At 40.5% G+C, this 24,361-nt stretch overlaps 3 protein-coding genes across 11 annotated transcripts in view; 2 read left to right on the top strand and 1 right to left on the bottom strand.

Annotated features, from left to right (window-relative positions):
- Positions 1–14,561, top strand: part of hectd1 (HECT domain containing 1) — a 46,824-nt gene extending 32,263 nt beyond the window's left edge. For all 4 annotated transcript variants that reach the window (XM_085256809.1, XM_085256811.1, XM_085256810.1 and 1 more), the window contains 13 exons: positions 2–56; positions 139–367; positions 5,214–5,296; positions 5,611–5,738; positions 6,152–6,353; positions 6,482–6,619; positions 9,761–10,245; positions 10,828–10,986; positions 11,899–11,977; positions 12,078–12,171; positions 12,726–12,876; positions 13,069–13,213; positions 13,294–14,561. In XM_085256809.1, the coding sequence (XP_085112935.1) occupies positions 2–56; positions 139–367; positions 5,214–5,296; positions 5,611–5,738; positions 6,152–6,353; positions 6,482–6,619; positions 9,761–10,245; positions 10,828–10,986; positions 11,899–11,977; positions 12,078–12,171; positions 12,726–12,876; positions 13,069–13,213; positions 13,294–13,431 (2,086 nt within the window). In that variant the 3' untranslated portion in view covers positions 13,432–14,561. The remainder of the gene's footprint in view (position 1; positions 57–138; positions 368–5,213; positions 5,297–5,610; positions 5,739–6,151; positions 6,354–6,481; positions 6,620–9,760; positions 10,246–10,827; positions 10,987–11,898; positions 11,978–12,077; positions 12,172–12,725; positions 12,877–13,068; positions 13,214–13,293) is intronic.
- A 207-nt stretch (positions 14,562–14,768) lies between these two features.
- Positions 14,769–21,690, bottom strand: ap4s1 (adaptor related protein complex 4 subunit sigma 1). 6 transcript variants are annotated; one of them, XM_085256815.1, is made up of 6 exons: positions 21,476–21,690; positions 20,766–20,921; positions 20,595–20,681; positions 20,444–20,512; positions 15,372–15,407; positions 14,769–15,020 (listed from the first exon to the last, which is right to left on the bottom strand). In XM_085256815.1, the coding sequence occupies exons 2-6, from the start codon at positions 20,901–20,903 to the stop codon at positions 14,892–14,894; spliced, it is 459 nt and encodes a 152-aa protein (XP_085112941.1). In that variant the 5' UTR covers positions 20,904–20,921; positions 21,476–21,690; the 3' UTR covers positions 14,769–14,891. The 6 variants fall into 6 exon arrangements, with proteins under 6 accessions (XP_085112941.1, XP_085112942.1, XP_085112940.1 ...); XM_085256816.1 differs by lacking the exon at positions 21,476–21,690 and adding an exon at positions 21,009–21,445; XM_085256814.1 differs by lacking the exon at positions 21,476–21,690 and adding an exon at positions 21,030–21,437.
- A 46-nt stretch (positions 21,691–21,736) lies between these two features.
- The window catches only part of strn3 (striatin, calmodulin binding protein 3), a 36,860-nt gene continuing 34,235 nt past the window's right edge, over positions 21,737–24,361 (top strand). The window contains exon 1 of the mRNA XM_085256813.1: positions 21,737–22,275. Coding sequence (XP_085112939.1) covers positions 22,009–22,275 — 267 coding nt within the window. The 5' untranslated portion in view covers positions 21,737–22,008. The remainder of the gene's footprint in view (positions 22,276–24,361) is intronic.

The raw sequence follows: 24,361 nt of genomic DNA on the forward strand, positions 1-24,361 counted from the left end.
GGATAATGTACAGAGAGCTGAAAGACTCTGATAAAGAGAAGGAGAGTGGAAAGATGGTGAGTCTGTCCAAGTTTTCTCTTTATGTCTGACGGATGTCTGATGTCTCTTCATTGACCTCGGATCTGTTCCTCTTCACAGGAGTTTTGTGAACACAGCATTGGGGTCGGGGGCCGTTCTGGTGGCCTGAGCCCCAGTTCAGTTTCAGCCAATCAGAGCAGTGAGATTCTGGGCGGTGCCAGGGAGGTTGCGCAGGCGAAGGCAGGATGCAGCCAGAATGCCTGTGGAGTGGAGGATGTCCTGCAGCTACTGCGGATCCTCTACATCATCGGAGGAGACTCGGCTGCTAACACGCGCACGTTGCAGGAGGGTACGAAAACACTCAGTTGCACACTGGAACACACTGCTTTTATGCTACTGGGTCTAATGTACACGCGCATTTTCCTTAAATCTGTAGCATTTTTGGGGACTTTTGGGACTATAAAATACATGAAAACAAAACAGTTTATTCAACATTTCCACTTTAACCACATTAATGATTATATGTAGTACCTGCATTTGGAATGAAATTGGGTAAATGAGAACGGTGCGTTGGACAATCCTTAGGCAAATGAGAATTTTGCCTAAGGATTGTCTAAGAACAACGTGGACAATTAAGCTTAGCTTTAATTCAACAGACAAAAGAGCTAACTAGCAGCAGTGATCTAGCCTGACTTGGCAGAGGACTTCTTAGAGAAGTGACGAACGTAAGAACTGATGGAATACTGTGATGACAGAGGTGTATGGGTGCAGACAAGGCTGTACATATCTTATCACAGGTCATCAGGTGTGAATACGCTTCTACGGAATACGGAAACGTGACGGTGTAAAATCCTCGTACTATGGGTATTGTACTATGTCTGTTCCACATGCATGGCAGAAAGCAAGTAATACAACACAGCGTGATCTGACATCAGCCACTATAATCTGTCAGCCCCTAAGTGCAAACTTAGTGTGATATCCACTATCAGGTATTGTATCAATGTATGGTTAAAATATGACAAGTGTTTTAAGTGGTGAGTAGAATTAGAAAAATGTTATTTAAATGACGAGTGCATGACACAATGAGAATATGTGACAGTATGTGACAACTTTATCCCAAAGAAAAACAAAAATCTTCATTTAAAAAAAAAAGTGTAACTGTCTTTTAGCTCTTTGACCTTTTCTTTAGCACAGTGCGTAAACATCAGAAAATGCTGATTGCCAATAAATACGTCAACAGAGCCAATGTTTGTCAATATCAGCTATAAATCCTCCTGCTAATTAACAGTGGTCAGCAGAGGCTACTGTGCATGATTCTCCATTGGCAATGCACTGGCTGTAGAGAGCTACAAACATCATGTCTGTTGCCAGATCGAGGATATAAAGGATATAAAGCATATGGTACTGTGTGGGCCACTCTTACTCGTGCTCTTGTTGGTCGATCAACCAGCCATGGAGAAGAGTTGCTTAACATACAAAGAGTTCAGTTCATTTTTATTTCAAACACGCCTGGTGTGTCAAGAGACACTTTTTGCTCTTTTGTATTCTGACGTTTCTCCTGCTGCTTTAATTTATGATCGGGATACACTGTTAAACATCAAAGACTCAATGGAGATCTACTGTGACAGCTGGGACAGCTACAGAAAAACCTTTCCTCCTCCTCTGGAGTGTTCCGCACCTGACTGCGTGCTACTGTGCACAACCCGCGGCATTTACACCCTCAAGAGACGAAAAAGGGGAACGAGGGCCGGCGTCCAGGTGAAACGGAGAAGGTACCGGAGAATAGCTGCTTGGCTGTGGGGTGACTCTCGGTGCCTGCGACCAGTTCCTCTCCTGTCCTTTGTTGGGGATGTTACGCCGCCGCCTGGGACCCGAGCCCCATGGCTCGAAAGCAGTTTGCTCACTCTGTGTCCGTCATCCATTTTCCGTTTTGCTGGTGACAGCTACGTCTGCTCATCGATCAAGGTTTTTCCCAACTCTGGAGTCGCCGCCCTGCCCGGCAGGTCCACAGGTTTGCACAGGTGTTTAATTCAAGTACCGCTGCAGTCAGCTGTAGATTCCGCAGATAAACTGTCATCAATTCGGTTCGCCCTGCTTAACGTTCGCTCTATAACGAACAAATCATTTATTCTAAATGATCTTTTTATTAAAGAGTCTCTAGATTTTATGTGTCTGACTGAGACTTGGCAGCAAAATAAGGATTACGTCCACTTGAATGAAATCTGCCCGTCTGGCTGTTCTGTCATTGGAACTCCGCGTCTTTTAGGACGTGGTGGAGGACTTGCTGCTGTTTACCAGGACAAACTCATATGCAAACTGGTGACCTCGGACTTCTTTTCTTCATTTGAGTCACAGATGATGAAGGTCGGTTCTCTGAAAACCTTTTACTGTATTTTAATCTATTGACCTCCTGGACCTGCTGGGGTCTTTCTAACTGAATTTAACGACCTTCTGACATCGATCATTAAACTGGAGAAGGTTGTAATATTGGGAGACTTAAACCTTCATATTGATGACGCTTCCTGTAACACTGCTGCTGAGCTCATCACTATCACTGAGTCTTTTAACTTTAAGCAGCATGTTTCTGGCCCCACACATACGAAGGGCCACACTCTTGATCTTGTTTTCTTCCTGGGTTTAAATATACATGATGTATGTGTGGAAGATGTCCATGTGAGTGACCATAGTTGTATATTCTTTAATTTGTCATTTTACGTGGATCCTTCACCTCCTAAATTGATGATCCAAAGGCGGATTATAAACCAGGATGCTGCTAGAAGGTTTTCTGCCATGTTTGTCCCTCGCATGGCTCAAAATGATATGGATTCACTTATTTTGTCTTTTAACAATCAATGTAAATCTATTTTAGATACGGTGGCACCTCTGAAACTAAATGTTGTCCATTCTTCTTCAAATTTCTGTCCTTGGATAAATGAAAGTATTCGAAATTTTAGGAGATATTGTCGCAAATTAGAACGTTTATGGAAGGCTTCCAAGCTTGAGGTCCATAGGGTACATCTCAAGGAATCAATTTTCTCACTTAACGACATGATAAAAAATGCCAGAACGGAATATTTTGCTAATCTAATAGCTTCAAAAAAGAAAAATCCCAGAGTATTGTCTCTCCTGATATTCCTCATGTACCAGTCTATACTAAATCTGATTGTAATGACTTTTTAAACTATTTTGTTAATAAGGTTGCTGCTGTCAGGTCTAATATTTCTCCATCATCCTCTCAGTATCACACTGACACGTTGCTTACCTCTGATACCTGGTCCTCTTTTACTCCTGTTACCTTACAGGACATCAGTGCTCTGCTTGGTCGAATGAAACTGACTTCAAGCCACCTTGATGTACTTCCTCCATCATTTTTCATTAGTGTGTTTGATTCTATTGGCCCCTGTATTCTGGAAATAATTAATACTTCTCTGTTCTGGTTATGTTGGATCTCAGCTCTGCTTTTGATACTGTTGATCACAGCATCATGATAAATAGGCTGAAGGACTTGTTTGGGATTACTGGTGTTGTTTTAAAATGGTTTATGTCGTATCTATCTCAGAGATCCTTTACGGTCTGTATAAATCATGTGCTGTCGGAAACATCAGTTCTGCCTTCTGGGGTACCTCAAGGATCTGTTTTAGGTCCTATTCTCTTTTTGCTGTATATACTCCCTCTAGGCCACATTATCAGACGTTACAGTAATATTTCTTATCATCTCTATGCTGATGACATTCAGTTGTACTGTTCTTTCAAAGCTTCTGAGTAGTTTAAATTGTCTTGTTTAAATAATTGTCTGTCAGAAATCAAACAATGGTTAAATGACAATTTCCTTCAGTTAAATGCAGATAAAACAGAAACTTTGATTATTGCACCTGATCACATGCTCTCAGAAATTAGGCAGCATATCAGTTCTTCAGACCCTTCATTTCAGTCGAGTCTCAGAAACTTAGGTGTTATATTTGACAGTTCAATGTCTCTTGAGAAACACTCTAAACAACTTGTCCGGAACTGTTTTTATCATCTAAGAAACATTTCTAAACTCAAGCTACTGGTGTCAAAGGCAGAACTTGAGATGATTATTCATGCTTTTATCTCTTCTCGTTTGGATTTTTGTAACGGTCTTTTTACGTGTCTCAACAAATCAGCTCTGGATCGCCTTCAGTCTGTACAGAATGCAGCGGCAAGACTTTTAACTGGTACAAACAAGAGGTCACACATTACTCCAGTTTTGGCTTGTCTTCATTGGTTGCCTGTAAATTTTAGGGTTCATTTTAAAATTTTAGTTGTAACTTTTAGAGCTCTGCACGGTGAAGCTCCCCAGTATATCTCTGACCTGTTGAAACCTCATGCTTCATCCCGAGCACTTAGGTCTTCAAGTCAGAGGCTACTGGTGATCCCACGTACTAGGTTTAAAACACGTAGGGATCGAGCTTTTCAGGCACTGGCACCTAGGCTGTGGAACTCTCTGCCGTTGTCTTTACGCTGTCTAGACTCTACTGACTCCTTTAAAAAGCAGCTGAAGACATTTTTATACAAACGGGCTTTTAATTAATTTTAACTTGTATGTCTGATCTTATTGTAAAGCACTTTGTGATTTTTTTTTTATTTTTTATTTTATCTGTGAAATGTGCTATATAAATAAATTTTACTTACTTACTTAGTTCACAATCGTTACAAAATATCATTCCATTCTTTTGTTTGAAAAGGAGTAGGCAGAAGTATACACTTATTAGTCCCTACTTGAAGTGAAAACCAATTGTTTAAAAACATGAAAAGTGTGTGCAACCACTCTCTGTACTTTCCATAATGTATTTTTCCACCCACATTATTTTATGTATTTTTTTTTTTTAAGTTTCAAGATGTGTGGTTTTTTTCTTCATGGTAAACTCTACTGTTGCTCCCTTCCCTATTCTGGTCGGCTAGTCAACCAGTGGTATTCAAGTTATGTGCTTTCAGGTTTCCAGGGTACTGGACGGGAGTATGTGTAGGTTTGCAGTCTGCCGTCTCCCCTTTATAAAATATCTTTAGAAAGGGGCAATACCATGGTATGATAAACTAGCTTCAAGGAAAAGGTTAAAATAGTTGCTTATGTTGAAATGTTTGCATGGTTGTATTTGTTAAAAATGGGGACTTAACTTGGAGGTTTGAGGGGGGAATGGGGCTCTCATTTCAAAATCTTGAAATTGTGTTTGCAGATATAGATGAGCTTCAGTTCAATGCATCTCCTGAAGATTTCACCAGCAAAAAAATCACTACAAAGATCCTGCAACAGATTGAGGTCAGTTTGTTCCATTTTTGTCATTTCATCAATCTGAAAATTTCAAGACTTCCTTAAAAAAGACTTCTTGAAAGTCTCTAAAAAGTTGGCCTTTCAATATTGTCAAAAATCACAACTCCCTTTTCTGTTAACATAATGTGTTGTAGTGCACAACGTGCAACACCAGGTTTCAGTATAGTGATTAAAATGTGTAACCTGCTGAAACCTCAGACAATTATGGTGGAAAAAACCCTAAATGCAATACAAGCTCCAGTGAGTGCTATAGTTCATTAGTTAACGATGTCAGGTTTTAATTGAATGTTTTGGTTTCCCAGGAGCCTCTAGCCCTTGCAAGTGGAGCGCTGCCCGACTGGTGTGAACAACTCACCTCCAAGTGTCCTTTCCTCATCCCTTTTGAGACCCGACAGCTCTATTTTACCTGCACTGCTTTTGGAGCCTCCAGGTGAGTGTGATACAGGAGTAAACAAACATACCACACATAACTTGAGGCATCTCAGCTCAGTTTTATTTGTATAGCTCCAGTCCATAGCAGTAGTTCCCTCAAGACACTTGATATTACAAGGGAGAGACCCTCACAACACAACTTAAAAATGTGCTCCTTTGTGCTTATAACATAAAAATTGTAAAGTAAAATAATAAAATAAAATCGACAACAATTTCTTTTGTTATCGATTTAAATGTGACTCTTTGAAAACATCATTTTATGACTGACAGATTTAGCATTTTGGTCTTCAAAGACGGTAGAAAGTCCCGTTATCGACATTTGAATTTGGCCTTTTTAAAGTTTAACCTTGAAGACCACGTCCTGTTGGTGTACTTCCAACACTCTGGCCTCTGACCCCACTCTGTCTGCAGGGCAATTGTGTGGCTCCAGAACCGTCGAGAGGCAACCATGGAGCGTTCTCGGCCGTCCACCACAGTGCGGCGGGACGATCCTGGTGACTTCAGGGTGGGTCGACTGAAACATGAACGAGTGAAAGTTCCCAGAGGAGAGACTATGATGGAATGGGCTGAGTCCGTCATGCACATCCATGCTGACCAAAAGTCTGTGCTAGAGGTGAGAGGTGGTTTGTTTTTAACAAATCACAAAAGAAAACCTTCTGTGTCTACTGCTAGATTTGCAACATGCATTACAATTATCGGTCCGTGGCATGCCAGGCTAAGTGTGTCTGTGTGTGTTTCCAGGTGGAGTTTCAGGGTGAGGAGGGAACGGGTCTCGGTCCAACTCTGGAGTTTTATGCTCTGGTGGCTGCAGAGTTTCAGAAAACGTCACTGGGAATCTGGCTGTGTGATGATGACTTCCCTGACGATGAGTCACGACAGGTCAGTATTACCACGTTCACAAAGTGACAGGTTTAAAAGTAAAGTTGGTGAAGAATCCCATTCTGTCATATTAGGAGACATTAAAATGAGGATCAAACAATGAGGTTAGTATGGCAAAATAATAATAGAAAAGGGTTGTTATTGTTGCTGTTGTTATTATTATTATTAGTAGTAGTAGCAGTAGCATTAGTGTTATATATTTAAATGTTGTAATGTCAGTGCTAATCTGTCTTAGTAGCTGTGATCAAATTTGAAGGTGGCATTAAAAGCCAGTGGTCATTAAGCAAGGGAAAATAATGTAAGTTTAAAAATAGGGATAAATTTATCAAACAGTGACAGTGATGATGCTTTTTTTATGTAAGAAGTAGAGATGGCACGATACCACTTTTTTATGTCCAATACCGATATCATAAATTTGGATATCGGCCGATACCGATATGAATCCGATACTGACCTAAATTACTGGATCGGATATCGGAGAAAAATAAAAAATGTAATCCGATCCATTAAATATCACGAAAGCACCTCACAAAACTTGCAACACGCCGTAACTCACCTCAGAACGTTAGCACGTCGGAGCAGTATGCATCACGTGATAGAGCGGCTGTGGCATGCGGGACCTGTCGGTGGTCTGGATAGCATTTGGAGCTTCGCTAGCAACCCGGCATTTCATCTCCGACAAAGTTATCCCCGAGAGAAGTAAAGCAAGTGTGTAAGTCCATCTCTGAATGTTTGTAAAGCATTCCTGCGTTAAGCTTACCAAACGATATATGGAGCGACTGCCTCTTCTGGCTGCTACTTCAATCATGAAACTGCTTAATGATCAGCTGATCGGCTTTTCTGTCGCGAGTCCGTCTCTCTGGTTTGTTTTTGGCCCACTTTGCACCAGAAAGAGGAAACCAGCGGCTGAACAACAGCAGCACGTTTAAGCTTGATCAGCTGTTGTTAGAATTTATTTAATATTACTTTCTACTCGAGGATCTTTTTCTACGTAGCTGACGGCTGGTAACTGTGCAGGGGCGGATCTAGCAAAGTTTAGCCAGGGGGGCCGATAGGGCATTAACAGGGAAAAGGGGGCACAAAGACATACTTTTCTTTCTTATTCTCATTTAAAATGTCGAGCTTTTAATAAATAATTATCCGAATCTTACACCCAAAGTTTTAATTTGATGTAAAATGAATAGAAGTCAATTACTGTATATAGTGACTATTAAGTCTAATATATATACCCTAGTAAGCTATAGTACTTTTTCCTTTGGGAAGGTACCATCTGTGCAGTCTGCAATTTTGTTGAAGAAAGATGTTGAATCTATTTAATATTTCTTGAAAAATAATTGATTTCTGTGCTTTTTTTTTTCCCACACTGCATCAAATTAAGGTTGATTACGTCGATTAAGCATCATGAGGTGGAGCGTGAGGGGTGGTTCCCTATTTTTTATTTATTTATTTTTGTTGTTGCTGGGAGTTGGAACCCTATTAGTTAGGTTGCTTAATATTTACGCTAAGTACTCTTTAAAATACCAGAATAGGGAGGATGGTGTAGGTTTAAGTTTATTAGATTGATCAGTATTGCTGAACTATGAAATATTTTTTTTTTGCATACAGGTATAACAGAATAGCTTTAGTGTAGTTGTTGTTTTAAACTTGAGTATGAACTTATACAAAATGCAGCAAGATATTTAAAAAACAGTTTTGTTGATTAAAAAACACTATATCGGATTCATATCGGTATCGGCAGATATCCAAATTTATGATATCGGTATCGGTATCGGACATAAAAAAGTGGTATCGTGCCATCTCTAGTTTCTAATCAATAAAACTGTTTTTATAATATCTTGTTGTTGTTTTTTTTAACTTCAGTTTGAGCTTATACAAAATGCAGCAACACTAAAGCTATTCTGTTATACCTGTATGCAAAAAATACACTGCACCCAAAATATTTCATAGTTCAGCAATACTGATCAATCTAATAAACTTAAACCTGCTCCATCCTCCCTATTCTGGTATTTTAAAGAGTAAGCAACCTAACTAATAGGGTTGCAAACTCTCAGCAAAAAAAAAAAAAAAAAAAAAATAGGGAACCACCCTCCACCTCATGATGCCTAATCGACGTAATCAACGTTAATTTGATACAGTGTGAAAAAAAAAAGCACAGAAATCAATTATTTTTCAAGAATAATTAAATAGATTCAACATCTTTCTTCAACAGAACTGCAGACTGCACAGATGGTACCTTCCCAAAGGAAAAAGTACTACAGCTTACTAGGGTATATTAGACTTAATAGTTAATATATACAGTAATGGACTTCTATACTTTTTACATCAGATTAAAACTTTGGGTGTCAGATTCAGATAATTATTTATTAAGAGCTCGACATTTTAAACGTAGAAAAGGATCCTGGTGTAGAAAGTAATATTGAATAAATTCTAACAACAGCTTATCAAGCTTAAACGTGCTGCTGTTGTTCAGCTGCTGGTTTCCTCTTTGTGGCGCGAAGTGGGCGATAAACAAACAAGAGAAACAGACTCGTGACAGAAAAGCCGATTAGCTGATCATTAATCAGTTTCACGTTTGAAGTAGCAGCAGGAGAGGGAGGGGGAGAGAAGAGGCAGTCGCTCCACATATCGGTTGTTAAGCTTAACACTGGAATGCTTTACAAACATTCAGAGATGAACTTACACACTTGCTTTACTTCTCTCTGGGATCACTTCCTCGGAGATGAAATGCCGGTTTGGTAGCGAGGCTCCAAATACTCAACCAGACCGCCGACAGGTCTCCCACGCCACAGCCGCTCTATCACGTGATGCATACTGCTCCAAGGTGCTACGGTTATGAGCCGAGTTATGCCATGTCGCAAGTTTTGTGAGGTGCTTTTTTGATATTTAATGGATCAGATTACATTTTTTTTATTTCTCTCCGATATCTGATCCAGTAATTTAGGTCAGTATCGGACCGATACGTAATATCGGATCGGTCCATCTCTAGTAAGAAGTACCACAAAAAGTAAGTTTTAAAATTAAGGAGAAAACCCCCCAAAAGAGCCTTGATTCCTCTTTGCCACAGCAGGAATCTTCAGTGCCTTAGCTCATTTTAAAGTAACAGATGAGAATTAACAGATGTCCCTCTTATGTTTGTCTCAGGTGGACCTGGGTGGTGGACTGAAGCCTCCCGGTTACTATGTGCAGCGTTCCTGTGGTCTATTTCCAGCTCCGTTCCCTCAGGATAGCGAGGAACTGGAGCGAATCACCAAACTCTTCTACTTCCTGGGCATCTTCTTGGCCAAGTGCATTCAGGACAACCGGCTGGTCGACCTACCAATATCACAGCCCTTCTTTAAGCTGCTCTGCATGGGGGACATCAAGTCTAACATGAGCAAGCTGCTATACCAGTCTCGAAGCTCACCGCAGGGTAACGACCCTGAGCGGCCCCACCTGCAGCCCTTCCTGCTACTGTCTGAGGTACAGTCTGAAGCATCGACTGAGGAAAGCCAGGAGACTTACTCAGTGGGCAGCTTTGATGAGGATTCCAAATCTGAGTTCATCATGGACCCACCAAAACCAAAACCTCCAGCTTGGTACCACGGTATCCTGACCTGGGACGACTTCCAGCTTATCAACCCACACAGGTCTCGAGACAGTTTTTAATGTTTAGCGTTCTCACAGTCAGCCTGAAAGCTCATGTTTTACCCAAGCAGGTCACCCTCTAGCTCACTGCTGAACCTGAACACATCCCGTGACATGTAGTACTGCTGAAGTTAAGTTCTAAGAAAACCATGAAATATAAGATGTGAGTTTTGGTCATTTTGAAACTTCTTGAAATCTGAGCAGCCTTAATTTTAAAGCACTAACAACAGAAACTTGGAAAGTGTCTGCCAACACTAAAAGGCTTGTGTTATCATCTGCACAAGCTGATGTGGTTTAACAACATTTGGTTCAATTTTGTTAAAGTGAAGCATGACTGAAACCTCATTCAGACAGAATTAACATGCAAAGTTAAGGAAGCAGAGCATAAAAAGAATATGTATTTTAAACTTGTGAAATTCTAGGATCTGTTCTGGTCTGCAGCAGAAACACAAATGGGGAGAGAGACGCACTAAATGAGTAGGAAATGATAAAGTCAGAGAGAAAGCAGGTCAACAATAGAATAACTACACTACAGCAGACTCATGATGCCCTTTTCCTCTCGCTCCTCTTCCTGCCTCCTCCAGGGCGAGTTTCCTGAAGGAAGTGAAGGATCTGGCAGTGAAGAGGAGGCAGATTCTGGCCAGTAAGAGTTTGTCTGAGGATGAGAAGAACACTAGGCTGCAGGACCTGATGCTGAAGAACCCGCTGGGCTCTGGACCTCCCCTCAGTGTCGAGGACCTCGGGTAAGAAAAGACGCATACAAAGGTGCTGAAGGTGTTACTCTTGTGGTAACGCGATCTGCATCTTTAGTGTTTGCTTAGAAGGGCTAGAGGTTAGTAAAGCCCAAGACCAAGAGGACCGTGATAATAGCTGCTTTTTACTGTTACGCCTATAGTCCTTTTGGGGATACCAGACTGTAGATATAGTTTTTAATGTTTTTAATGTTTCATTTTAACATTGCAAGTCTAAGGGATTCACTTCCTTTTGGGGCCAGCCTCAAGTGGTACCTAAAGAAACTGCAGTTTTGTTGTGTGTTGGCTTTGTTCATCAGCCTCAGGGGGTTCTCCTTGCTCTAATCACAGCATACACAGCACGCTGAAGTCAAACTGGAGCTACCCTTTACCAAGAGCTAATAATAGCATTAGCAATTCATTTAAAAATCAAAAAAGACAAATGAAATGGCAAAGAAAGTGGTACATAGTTATTTGGGAAAAGATGAAGATGAGTGGTACCAGGAAAGGTTTAGCATTTGTTTGCTTAAAATAAACAACTGGACTGAAACAAAATGACATTCACTTAACAGCACTATTTTCTTACAATAATGTTTTCACCAGAAACTGAGATGTGAAAAATCTTGTTTCATGTGAGACCACATGGGTTAGAATAAAGTCTTATGAAGTATTTGGGTACCGAGATTTAACTAGGCAATCTTTGTTGTGGTCAAAAACATCTGAGCAGAGGAGCAGCTCAGTAAATAACTTGTGTTCTAGTTCCAGCTGACAAGCACACATGCTGTCAGGACTGTCGAATACTTGAGCTCAGTATTTGCAGTGAAAGAGTTTGCACAGCAAAAGCAGAAAGTTTACGATTTTTGACTTGTTTTCCCATATGACACGGACCAGATGTTTGACAGCCACTTGAACTTTTCTCTGCAGGTTAAACTTTCAGTTCTGTCCATCCTCCAAGGTTCATGGTTTCTCTGCAGTGGATCTCAAACCAAATGGAGACGATGAGGTAAAAATGCCTCAGAGCAAGCTTCTTATGTGGATGGAAATATCTTCACGTAAATTTGCACATTTTACAAGAGTTCACTGAGTGTTTACTATGTGTATAGATGGTGTCCATGGAGAATGCAGAAGAGTACGTGGAGTTGATGTTTGACTTCTGTATGCACACTGGCATCCAGAAACAGATGGAGGCCTTCAGAGGTAAATGTGCAAAACTGGCACATTACTTCTCTACAGTGTCCTGTCTGTGGAGAAATCTGTTTTGCCCTCTTTGCTAGTTTTTCAGAAAAAAAAACAAAAAACACAAAATAAAATGGTTTCCTGTTTAAACGAGGAAAGAGGTGGACAACATAAAGCAAGAAAGTAGTGCTCTGTGTTCACAGGCAGTTGTTTTAATGCTGGGAACGCCCTTGACCTAATTGGACTTGGTCTTGGTAAAGTTTGAGCTTTACCGAGGCCGACAGGAGGAGATGCTATTGGCAACAACATGAAATTTTGAAAAATACACAGCTGCCAGTCTATTCTCACACCTGTTTCTAACCTGAGCTCCTTACTTTTTTTTTTTTCCCTAAAGATTGACTCTCATTTTAGACCCTTATGTTCTCTCGACTCATTGTCACAATAGAATTGATTCCATTGCGACAAGAAACTTTTTTGGTTCCCTTTCCCTGGCAGTTTAGTAAATTTGTGATTATTTCTAAAATCGAGTGAATACTTGGGTATCTAATATCATAAATGTTTCCTCTCCTCCTCAGAGGGTTTTAATCGAGTGTTTCCAATGGAGAAACTAAGCTCTTTTAGCCATAAGGAGGTGCAGATGATCCTTTGTGGCAACCAGTCCCCTTCCTGGACTGCTGACGACATCATCAACTACACAGAACCAAAGCTTGGTTACACCAGAGACAGGTATGACATGTTACATCAACACTAATGGAAACACCAAAAGTTGATTCTGTTCATCTGGACGGAGCGTCATGGTAACGCTATGTCCAGATGAACAGAATCAACTTTTGGAGATTTACTTTCCTGGGTGATTGAGAATGCTAATGGAGACACTGAGCCACGGCATCGTGTATTTAACCTCTCCTCTTCCTTCAGCCCTGGCTTCTTGCGGTTTGTGCGAGTCTTATGTGGAATGTCATCTGATGAGCGTAAAGCCTTCCTGCAGTTTACCACTGGCTGCTCCACCCTGCCACCTGGTGGTCTTGCCAACCTTCACCCCCGACTCACCATCGTCAGGAAGGTAAACTGGCTCTCTGAATGACTGAGTTTGTTAATGTGTGTAGTTTTAGTCAGTAAGCTGACTGACTGTTGCCTCCGTAGGTGGATGCCACAGACTCCAGCTACCCATCTGTCAACACTTGTGTTCACTACCTGAAGCTGCCCGAGTACTCATCTGAGGACATCATGAGGGAGCGCCTGTTAGCCGCTACCATGGAGAAAGGCTTCCACCTCAACTGACCACCGCTGCCACACTGAGCATGCTTCTCAAGTCATCTGTCCGTCTCGCCTTGTGACTGACGGATCAGCCAGCCAATCCAAACCAGCTGACTGACTGACGGCCGGACCTCCTGCTACAGGAGGAGGAGGATTTATGTTGCAGAAACAAAATGAAAGAAACGCTGTCACATCTTTCACACCTCTCTGACCGCCTCCTTCATCATCAGCAGCAGCATCCTCTTCCTCACCATCCTGAGCTGCTGCTGGTGGTCTGTTCCCAGCTTTGATGCTGCAGGCTTACGTGTGTGTGTGTGTGTGTGTGTGTGTGTGTGTGTGTGTGTGCGTGCGTGCGCTGATCTCCTCCTCCTGTCTGCTCTCAGTTTGGTGCCTGGTTTGACTCGTAGCTTCTGTTTTCACTTCCTCCTCCCTGAAATGTTCATGGATCCCCACCTCCCCCCATTTATTGCTTTTTGTTTTTGTGTGTGCGCGACAGTTCTCTGGTTGTTACTGACCAGTTGTAAAGGTCAAAGGTCAGAGAGCCTTTGGTGTTTGTTTTACAATGAAGCTATAGAGACAAAAACACTGGCTGTGTGCAAGGCACATCTAAAGAGAAAGATTAAAATAAAAAAAAGAAAGCTCTGCTATCCCTGTATTTTCTTTGTATATTATAAACATTTATTTAACTCAAGTTGCAATTTGAGGTAAACAGATATTTTCAAATGTGTATGCTCCAAAAAAAATAATCATTAAAATGTTTGCAAAGTATGAAGTAAAGAATGAGTCTTGTGGTCTGTGGAAGAATATGAATCTTTGATTTTTTTTTTTTTCCCATTTCGTTTGCACATTTAAGTGTTTCAGTATTACAACCGCACTTCAACCAACATGAGGCTGAAGCAGATTTATCATCTACAGCAGTCAAGTTGCTGAGAATCACCGCGTAGAGATGTAATTGATTTAGATATTTATCTTGTAGCCTTTTTCTAAAATTTTTTTGCAAACTTATCATACAGATGTTTCAGTATTAAGGATATATTTTAAAAAAATGAACTAGAGTTATAGAATTTTTATTTATTTATTTTTTTTTATTGTTTTATTACATATTAGACATAATACCACCAAATGTCTTTACGTTTTGGTTTGTTACAAACAATTCCTGTGGTCTGCCAATACCCCGAAAGGCAAATTAAAAATAAAAAAATAAAATGTAATTCATTCCCCGCTAAATTCACACAACCGGTTTTCTTCCTGAATAAATTCAAACTGGCCAACTTCAGAGGGAGGCTTCCTTCTCTCAGCTGTGCAGATCGAACATCTGGATACACTGTACAGATGTGTATTAATATACTGACCAGAGTACATGTGGGCACTGAGTTCTTTTTATTATTTTAACATCAGTACCTTTAAGCAGATTCTAAATTCAGACTGTAAGCTGCAGGCCAGTCCTCAGCCTGAAGAACAGTCCGTGACTTCCTTTCTTTTTGTTAGCTGTCCACCATCTTGTCAATAGTGGTGAGGGGTGCGAGGATGCGGCTCTTGTTTGTTTCCACAATGTGTCCGTTCTGGATCATCTCATCCAGGATGATATGAACTCGATCCAGATTGAACATTATCTGATAAAGGCGAAGGGTCAAGGAAACAAGGAAATAAAGACAAAGACTCCTACTGAACAACTAGTGATGGGTAATTTTTACATGAATATTTGACCTCAGCTCTAAATCTATTGTGTGTCTCCAGGTTATTTTATTTTTGCCATTCTCTGTCCTTGTCAATGGTCACTGTCCTTCAGCTGACTATACAATGTATATGAAGTAGCTTTTAAATAATAATATTATTTATTATTATTATTTGAAATTAGTTAACAAGCAATTAAAAATTACTGAGCTTTGGTAAAATATACACTGTGCTTTTAGCATGACTCTTATACATGCAGTGTGTGCAGCTGTGGTTGTGTTACAGGATACATCCAGTTCACTCTGTAGGGAGAAATGCACATTAGACTGAAACATTCAAACAGCTGCAGCTTCATGCATTTCAACAGTGTCTTCATTTGTTGTTACAGACATCTCAAAAAGTGTACAATATATGTTTGAAACTGTAATCATTACTTTTAATGCTTGTAAGACTCTTGTGTCAAGCCAGCCTCCAATTCGAGACTTGCAGTCAAGCTAGCCTCGTGTTTGTTTTCTGTTCCCTGTGTATTCAGAGATGTAGAAACCTGACTTCAAAATAAAAGCCAACTTCGAGTAAATTAACAGATATGTTAAGAACATAATAACATATAATTTAGTCTTGTTTACACACTCTAATGTTAGATCCACATGACACAACCTTGTACCCTAGTAGCACCCTGTCAATATCAAGGCCATCTTATTTTGGATTTCAAAGTAAAAGCCCTGTGAATTTTCATTTTTGAACTGCTCTTTCAAATAGAGTAGAATAAAATAAAGTTTTATTATCCCAGGGATGCTCCATAAATCACCCCTCCAATAGCCAAACCCACCTGTTCTCTGATTGGATAGTTAAATTTGTGATTAACATGACATTGGCCAATCAGATGAAAGGAAGAAAAACCGGGTCAAAATTCGTACATGTAACTTGAGTGCCGAGTTTCACACCTATTAGTCCACACACAAATCTTTTTTACGCACACACAAATTATTTTTACACATACGAATCCTAATTTACAAGTACAAAATATTTATGACCACAATTGGCGCCCATATTTATACACCCTCACAATGGTATCGTGTGTGGGAGTCAGGGTTTTAATAGTTTTGCAATTTTCATTAGTTTTTATTTTTATTTAGTTTTGACTTCAGATTTTCAATTTTATATCAGTTTTAATTAGTTTTTACCAATTGTTTGCTAGTTTAGTTTAGTTTTTATTTTTTTGAAAATCCTTAGTTTCAGTTTAGTTTTGATTAGTTTCAGTTATAGTTTTAGTTGTGTTTGCAATAATTAAGTGTAACAAAATCCCAGTTTCATCATATCAGTCATTCTCTTCTGCTTATCCTTGGGTATGTTGCTATTCCAGCTACCATACCCTGCACCCTGGACGGGTCGCAATGACCTTGTAGTACCATATCACCCTATTAGAGCACTTCGCTCTCGCTCTGCAGGCCTACTTGTTGTTCCTAGAGTATTTAAAAGTAGAATGGGAGGCAGAGCCTTCAGTTTTCAGGCCCCTCTTCTGTGGAACCAGCTTCCAGTTTGGATTCAGGAGACAGACACTATCTCTACTTTCAAGATTAGGCTTAAAACTTTCCTTTTTGCTAAAGCATATAGTTAGGGCTGGACCAGGTGACCCTGAATCCTCCCTTAGTTATGCTGCAATAGACATAGGCTGCCGGGGATTCCCATGATGCATTGAGTTTTTCCTTTCCAGTCACCTTTCTCACTCACTATGTGTTAACAGACCTCTCTGCATTGAATCATATCTGTTATTAACCTCTGTCTCTCTTCCACAGCATGTCTTTTATCCTGTCTTCCTTCTCTCACCCCAACCGGTCGCAGCAGATGGCCCCGCCCCTCCCTGAGCCTGGTTCTGCCGGAGGTTTCTTCCTGTTAAAAGGGAGTTTTTCCTTCCCACTGTCGCCAAAGTGCTTGCTCATAGGGGGTCATATGATTTTTGGGTTTTTCTCTGTATCTATGAAGCGCCTTGAGGCGACTTTTGTTGTGATTTGGCGCTATATAAATAAAATTGAATTGAATTGAAAATTGAACTTTTGACAGAGTAGGATAGACATTATCAAATGAGGAGAAGGAATTTTCTGGGATTGAAGATCCTCTGGATGAGTGGCTAAAAGCTATCATTTTGTCATTGATTGGTAATTGACTGATAACTGGCCACATTCACAGCTGTATTGACTTGTTGTGGATGTTGTCTATCCCATGTTTGAGGACTCCAATTAACAGATTGAAAACAGCAACACTAAGGGAAGAACATGCAGTGCAACCCTATCAGTTGCCAGTGTCGGTTGGGCTCTGTGATGAATCAGGTGAGCTGGCTTCATGGCTGAACCAAGACATAAATTGCCCCCAGGTGTTTAGAGGTAGGAAAGGCAAAATGTATATTGCAATTTTGTGTTTAAGCTTTAATGATCAAAAGAAACTGAATCGTGTTTAGAAGATAAGATGCCTGTGTTCGTTTAATGCGTTCCCATGAGGAGGCCGGCTGACGGTCTGGAAGACCCAGTATCTGACCGACTGAATGGGGACGACAGCTGATTTAGCGCTGACTCGACCACAGGACACCATCCCAGTTAAGAGGGAAAAGCTGAAAGGCTGAGTATCACTCTGGAGGGAACCTGTGGGACAGCAGGCTGAACGAAACATGTTTTTTGTTCACACATTAAAACGTGTGAAAGGAGGGAATGTTGGGATTGAAAATGTTTGATTTCTATTACTAAAATAAGCGGTTATAATCATTTTCATACACACATTGCAAATGTGCCCAATAATAAGTTGGCACTAAGTCTTTTGAATTTCAAAAGCTTCGTTCGACGTGACTGTCCGGACTGATATATTGTTGGAAATGACTTAGAGGTGCAGAGGGATAACTGCAAACATGCTTACACACATAGATTATGATTAGAATAAGTCTGGGTCAGAGAGTGCCGAACATGATATTCTAAACCAACTTTGAATCACTAGAAGAACAATGGATAATACCATTAGATTATCAAGGCTAGGCAGAGAGGTGTTTTGCTTTTCTGTCTCTTACAGACGAGGGAGCAGATACCAGACGAGGTCACGGAAATACGAGGATGACACCAAGACTGCCACGTCCGTGCGGGAGGAAGATAGCTCCTTTAATCTATGTTTTTGTCTTACTATATAATGTTGTACAGCACACTTGAGGGTCATCCTTTTTGTGAAACATGCTGCTGGTTCACATAGATGTCCACAGCGCTGTGTAAACTTGTAATTTCAACTGCCAAAAGCAAAGTAAATCCTTTTTTAAAAGACAAACCTTTCTCCTGAGATTCCTTCCAAAAATTGTGAACATGACAACTGTCAATATAGAGTGACATTAACTTGTGGAAACAGCAACTTTGCTTTTAAGAGTGTTCTGAAGTCAGTGAAAGAGTGGGTCATATATGGGCAATTTCAACGGGCCATTACTTTGAAAGGCAAAATCAAGGTGACTTGAAATTGACTTGGTATCCCCGTGAGAGTGTACACTGTTGATCTAGAATGAAATTATCCTGTGGAAACAGCAATTTTCATTTTAAGAGCATTCTGAAGAAATTGAAAGAGTATATCATATATGGGGAAATTCAAAGGGCCCATTAATTTAAAAGGCAAAATCAGAGAAACTTGAAATTGGCATGGTTTTACTGTGGGGTTGGACACTGTCGATTTAAGGTGAAAAATTATCCTGTGAAAACAGGAATTTTCCTATTTAGAGCATTTTGAAATCATTGAAAGTTAAGTCATATATGGGCAATTTGAAATGGCTTTTATTTTGGAAGGCAAAACTCAGACTGACTTGAAATTGACATGGTATCACTGTGGGGTTGGATACTGTTGATATAAAGTGCAACTAGTCTTTGGAAATATGAGTTTTGCTTTTAAGAGCATTCTGAAATAATTGAACTGATCACTGACTTCGTCAGCTGGTGCGAACAGAACCATCTTCGCATCAATGCCAGCAAGAGGAAGGAGCTGGTGATTGACTTCAGCAAGAAGCCACCCACTATTACACCAGTGAACATCCAGGGTTTGGACATTGAAATGGTGGAGTAGTACAAATACCTGGGTGTTCACCTCAATAACAAACTGGATTGGTCCACAAACACAGATGCACTTTACAAGAAGGGTCTAAGTCGTCTCCACCTGCTACGGCGGCTGAGATCCTTCGGGGTGAACAGGACACTCCTAAGGACGTTTTACGACACTGTGGTGGCGTCTGCTATTTTCTATGCTGTGGTCTGCTGGAGTGGCGGAATGGCAGAGAGGGACAGGGAGAAACTCAAACTGGTCAGGAGTGCCAGCTCTGTCCTGGACTGTCCACTGAAGTCCATCGAGCAGGTTGGGGAGGAGAGGATGTTGTCTAAGCTAACATCCATCATGGACAACACCTCCCACCCCCTGCATGAGACTGTACGAGCACTGAGCAGCTCGTTCAGCAGTAGACTTACGCCCACAGTGTAGGAAGGAGCGCTACCGCAGGTCATTCTTACCAGCAGCTGTCAGACTCTATAATGCAACTTAACATTCTTTTGGTCATCTTACTCACCAGCTTGTTTACTGTACATTTTATACATATCTCTGTACAATTTTCCAATTTTTCTATACACATTCTGTACACTGTTATCTGTATATACCTGTATATACGAACTTCGGTTGCTTATGTTTATAGGACCACATTGTGTCTTCCTTTTACATTTTATTTTCCCTTGCTGCAAGAGCTCTGTAACGCCGAAATTTCTCATCCGTGGGATAATAAAGCTTTATTTTATTCTAGTCTACTCTATTGAAAGAGTAGTTCAAAAATGAAAATTCACAGGGCTTTTACTTTGGAATCCAAAATAAGATGGCCTTGATATTGACAGGGCACTACTAGGATACAGGGTTGTGTCATGTGGATCTAACATTAGAGTGTGTAAACAAGACTAAATTATATGTTATTATGTTCTTAACATATCTGTTAATTCACTCGAAGTTGGCTTATATTTTGAAGTCAGGTTTCTACATCTCTTCCCGTAATACTTTGAATACACAGGGAACAGAAAACAAACTGGAGGCTGGCTTGACGCCAGTTTTGAGACCTGCCTTAGACCTGCACTGATAATGGATCCAATGGTTTTCACCCCTCAGCAGTATAGCTCGAGAATGAAGTGAGGTAAAATTTACCAATTCAAAAGGTGCATCTACAAAATAGCTAGTCATTGTGACTTTGACCTCAAGTTCTGAGGCTTTTTAGGATTTTCACATTTCTACCACAGATGCATCTACTAGGATGCTGAGGTGTAGCACTGGCGGCTACCAGTATTTATCTCTGTAAGAACCTCGATCAAACTGAACTCACCACCCGGCTGAAATATTTATCCAAGACCTCCACAAAGTTATGAACCAGCTCGTAGATGGACAGCTCATTCTGTGAGAGTAAAGAGGAGAAACACGTCCTGTTGACCATTGAAAGGACGAAAGAGGTGTAAAATACCTCCGATCACACTCACCTCACTGTCTGTGATGCCCACCACGATATACAGAGCAGCATACTGGCGGTAAACCAATTTAAAGTCTTTGTACTCCACAAAGGAACACTGCAAACAGAGAGGGGTTATAAACATGATATTGTTATGTTATTTATTTGATCTAAACAAGACTGGGAACTCGCAGACAGACACCTGATCTTTCTTGCGGCTCAGGCAGTAGCGTACTACATCGGCCTCAAGAGCTGCTCTTCTGCTCAGCTCCACAGAGTGATAATACCTGGACAGCCTGGTCTGACCCTGTCGGTTCACCATTAGCACGAACTTGATCATTATCCGATCGGTTGCTGGCTGCAGAGGAATCGTAAAGTCGATATTATCAGTACAGACCATTGCCCCGTGGTATGAGATATTGCAATCTAATACCTCACTCCATACCTGAACGTTTGTTTTACTTACCGCCAGCTGTTAGCTTGTGCCAGTTGCTACATTAACTCCATCAAACGGGCTAAAACGGGAACTTCTGTTAACGAGTTTTTGCCCCAATCTAATGTTATTTTAAACACAATGCTGTCGGTTTACAGGATTAAAGTAAGATTACTGTAAAGTACTGTAAGGGTAAATAAATACCAGCGAAAGAGGACATTCAACAATATACAGCCATAGCATTTGGTACGCATGCGTAGACAGGTGCATTCCAGGGTAACAGTTATTCCCTACATTTGAACGCAAGTACTTTCTACTTATACTTTCAAAACATGCTCGTAATATAAGCTTTAAGACATTTGAGGGAGTAATTATTCCACGCAAACAATCCAAAAGAAAATCCCATTAACGTTTGCATTTTTCTTCTTTGAAAGATGCATAATACATAATTTGTACATAATTTATTGTACTGTACTCACGGTTTAAAAATGCTCGTTACGATCCTGGACGGGGTTTTAGATTCAGCTGTTTAGAAGTTGTGGTTGTGGTACTTAAAATGAGCAATAGACAATAACCACAATGTATCTGCTAGCTAAAGGTAAAACTGCTGTATTTCCCTATACATCTTAATATATGCTCCGTTAAAGAGTTATATTTTACTACCCTTTCTTTTAGCAGTGAAGGTTCCATAATATATTTGGATAGCAGGAAGGGAAAAGGAGGATGGATGTGTCCCGTCAGGCATTGCGGCTGGGTTCTCCCACCTTGACCATCGGATCCGAGAGAGGTCGGGGGAGAGAACAGCAATGGCGGCCGGTTAGCTCTATACAAAACACCAAGTCCCCAATCAGCCGCGCGCACCACATCGCTCCGAGGAAAGCCAGTTTTACACAACACGGCGGAGCCAGCGAGACAGGGACGGAGCTGAGACACGGGCTTTAGGGGGCGGGGATCCCTCCGCGGATCGTTGCTGCCTGTGGAGACTTTCCTTCTACTTAAAAAAAAAAAAATTATGGACGAACACCCCGGCGGAGGAGGGGTCGGAACGAGTGCCCCACGACAGCCTCCGCCACCGCAGCAGCAGGGGAATAACAGTAGTGCTAATCCGCCAATTGGAGGCGGTGGTGGCGGAGCAGTCATGGTACCACACCAGCCCGATGAGCTACCTCGGCCGCAGCAGCAGTACACAATCCCCGGCATCCTGCACTACATCCAGCATGAGTGGGCCCGGTTCGAGATGGAGAGGGCGCACTGGGAAGTGGAGAGGGCCGAGCTTCAGGTTAGCCCTCCCAACTTAGCACTGAATTCCAACCATGCTAACCCCCAACAACAACAACATGGACAGTGTGTAGACAATTGGTTTTAGAGAGGTAGTGGCAGTGTTGCAATATTTAATTTATTATTTCATCGATTAGTTAGGCATGGCCTTGGTTTAAACGGGAGGCAAAAGCAGCTAAACTCGATATTTGTAACCCGACTGGCTAAGTGGCTAAGCTAAAGGGTCAGCTCTGGGTTACCGTTAGCTCGACTAGTGGTAGCGCTTAGCTTCAGTCGGTGTCAGACAAATTTAGCAGGTAGCCGAAGCTGTTGTTGTCGTTCTCCTCTGTTAGCTGATTTGTTCATATGAAGCTAAAACGTTCCCACTGTGGCTACTGAGTTCAGGCGCTAGCTGGTAATAGAGAAGTGAATCCAACCGACTGTCAGCTATCTAATCTCAGTCATTTTGGTTTGTCACGCTAGCTGTTAGCAGTGTTAGTCGCTAATGTTGCTTTTGAGTCAACAGCTGGGCCCGAGCGACTGTGATTCACAGCACATAAGGAAAAGAAATGAAATTGGAGGAAAACTACGTAACCATTTAAAAGTTATTCTTTTCAGTATGAATGATGAAATAAACTCAGTAGTTAACTTACTAAGTTAGTATTGAAAGATAAAAAATTTGCGACATCAAAATATTATAAACATGAGATACAAAATAAAAAAACAAAATGTTCAAGCCCGTATATTAGTCATATCTTACTGTCATATTTGCTAAAAAAAAATAAAAATCAAATTTATAAATTAAATTTAAATTTAAGAATAAAAACACTTGAATTTTAAAATCATAAGATAAAAGGCAGGCCTTAACTATCAGCGTTACAATTGTAAGTTAGGAGGGTAAGACAATCAGATAAAAGGTCAAAGCTTTTAGCAGGCATGATAAAATGAGAGCATTTCTAGTTTTTCACAGTCTCAGGTGGTAGAAGTACTTTCACCTCAGTAAATGGGCTGCCCATGCACTTAAGATGATAAAATGTAATCACCTATTGAATGTGGCATGTACTAATATGATAATCAGTGGCATTAAGTAACAAAACAAAGACATTTTTAAACCATGTAGATTTATTTAAATCCACACCAGTGTAGAGTGCCTTTGGTTTCCTTGTAAAAAGAATAGTGTCTTTGTTTTGTAATAAACAAGGCTAATTCATTGACATATAAATGAGTTATTATCAAATCTTTTATCTGTTTTGAAAGGTATCCATGTAAGATCAGTTTAGTGTTACATAGACTTGGACTAACTAATAGTTTCTTGAAGCTATTTATGACCACTGTTTAGAGTGTATTCACCATGAGGCCATCAAATAGGGTTATGGCAGAACCATTCTATGTATTTATTTGAACAATAGTATTTGCTTTTATAAGTTTCCTGCTACTTGTATAGTTCCTGCTTTAAGAAAATGTTTTAATTCACACAATTATTAAATACATAGAAAATGTATGTAATTTAATACTGCTCTGTATGTGTCTCCAATGGTGTAATGGTAAGAGAAAGGGCACAGGTTTGATTTTAGCCGGCAACATAAATCCTCTTTTGGGTTGGGTCAGGAAGAACATCTGACATCAAACGTGGAGCTACCCGCTGTGGCAACTCTTTGTATCAAGCCTTTGTGACAGGAAAGCAGTCGAAAGTAGATTTTTTACATACATTGTTCTATATAAAGCTCTAATACAGGTCGGAATCACCAGACACCCCACGATACAATATTATCACAATACCTCAGTGATGATATGATGATATTGCAATTTTGAACATTTTGTTTGGGATATACTGAGTATTGCCATAACATATATTATGATTTGTGACCTTTTTTGACTGCAAATAATTTCCTCAAAGTTGAACTTTGTTAGTATTTGTTTTTATCCAGTAAAATAAAGTTGTCTCACTTGAGTTATTTATTTATTTATTTATTTATTTATTTATTTGCTGCAAAATGAGAACGTCAATAGCAACACCTGGTATAATTGTTGCTATAAGATGGATTCAGTCTGCTGTCAGTCTGGAATTGAATGGGGACAGGTTGGCAATTACATCTACTGTTTCTGAT

The sequence above is a fragment of the Mchenga conophoros genome, linkage group LG19, assembly GCF_057382185.1.
Source record: "Mchenga conophoros isolate Kocher_MC1m ecotype Shallow Benthic linkage group LG19, M_conophoros_male_GT1.1, whole genome shotgun sequence".
Classification (NCBI taxonomy): Eukaryota; Metazoa; Chordata; class Actinopteri; order Cichliformes; family Cichlidae; genus Mchenga; species Mchenga conophoros.

Coding starts and splice junctions, on each gene's coding strand:
- ap4s1 (XM_085256815.1), bottom strand. CDS start 20,903: ATGATCAAGTTCGTGCTAATGGTGAACCGACAGGGTCAGACCAGGCTG. Junction 20,682..20,765: donor TGAGCCGCAAGAAAGATCAG/GTGTCTGTCTGC, acceptor CTCTGTTTGCAG/TGTTCCTTTGTGGAGTACAA. Junction 15,408..20,443: donor ATAAATATTTCAGCCGGGTG/GTGAGTTCAGTT, acceptor TGAATGTTTCAG/TCTAATGTGCATTTCTCCCT.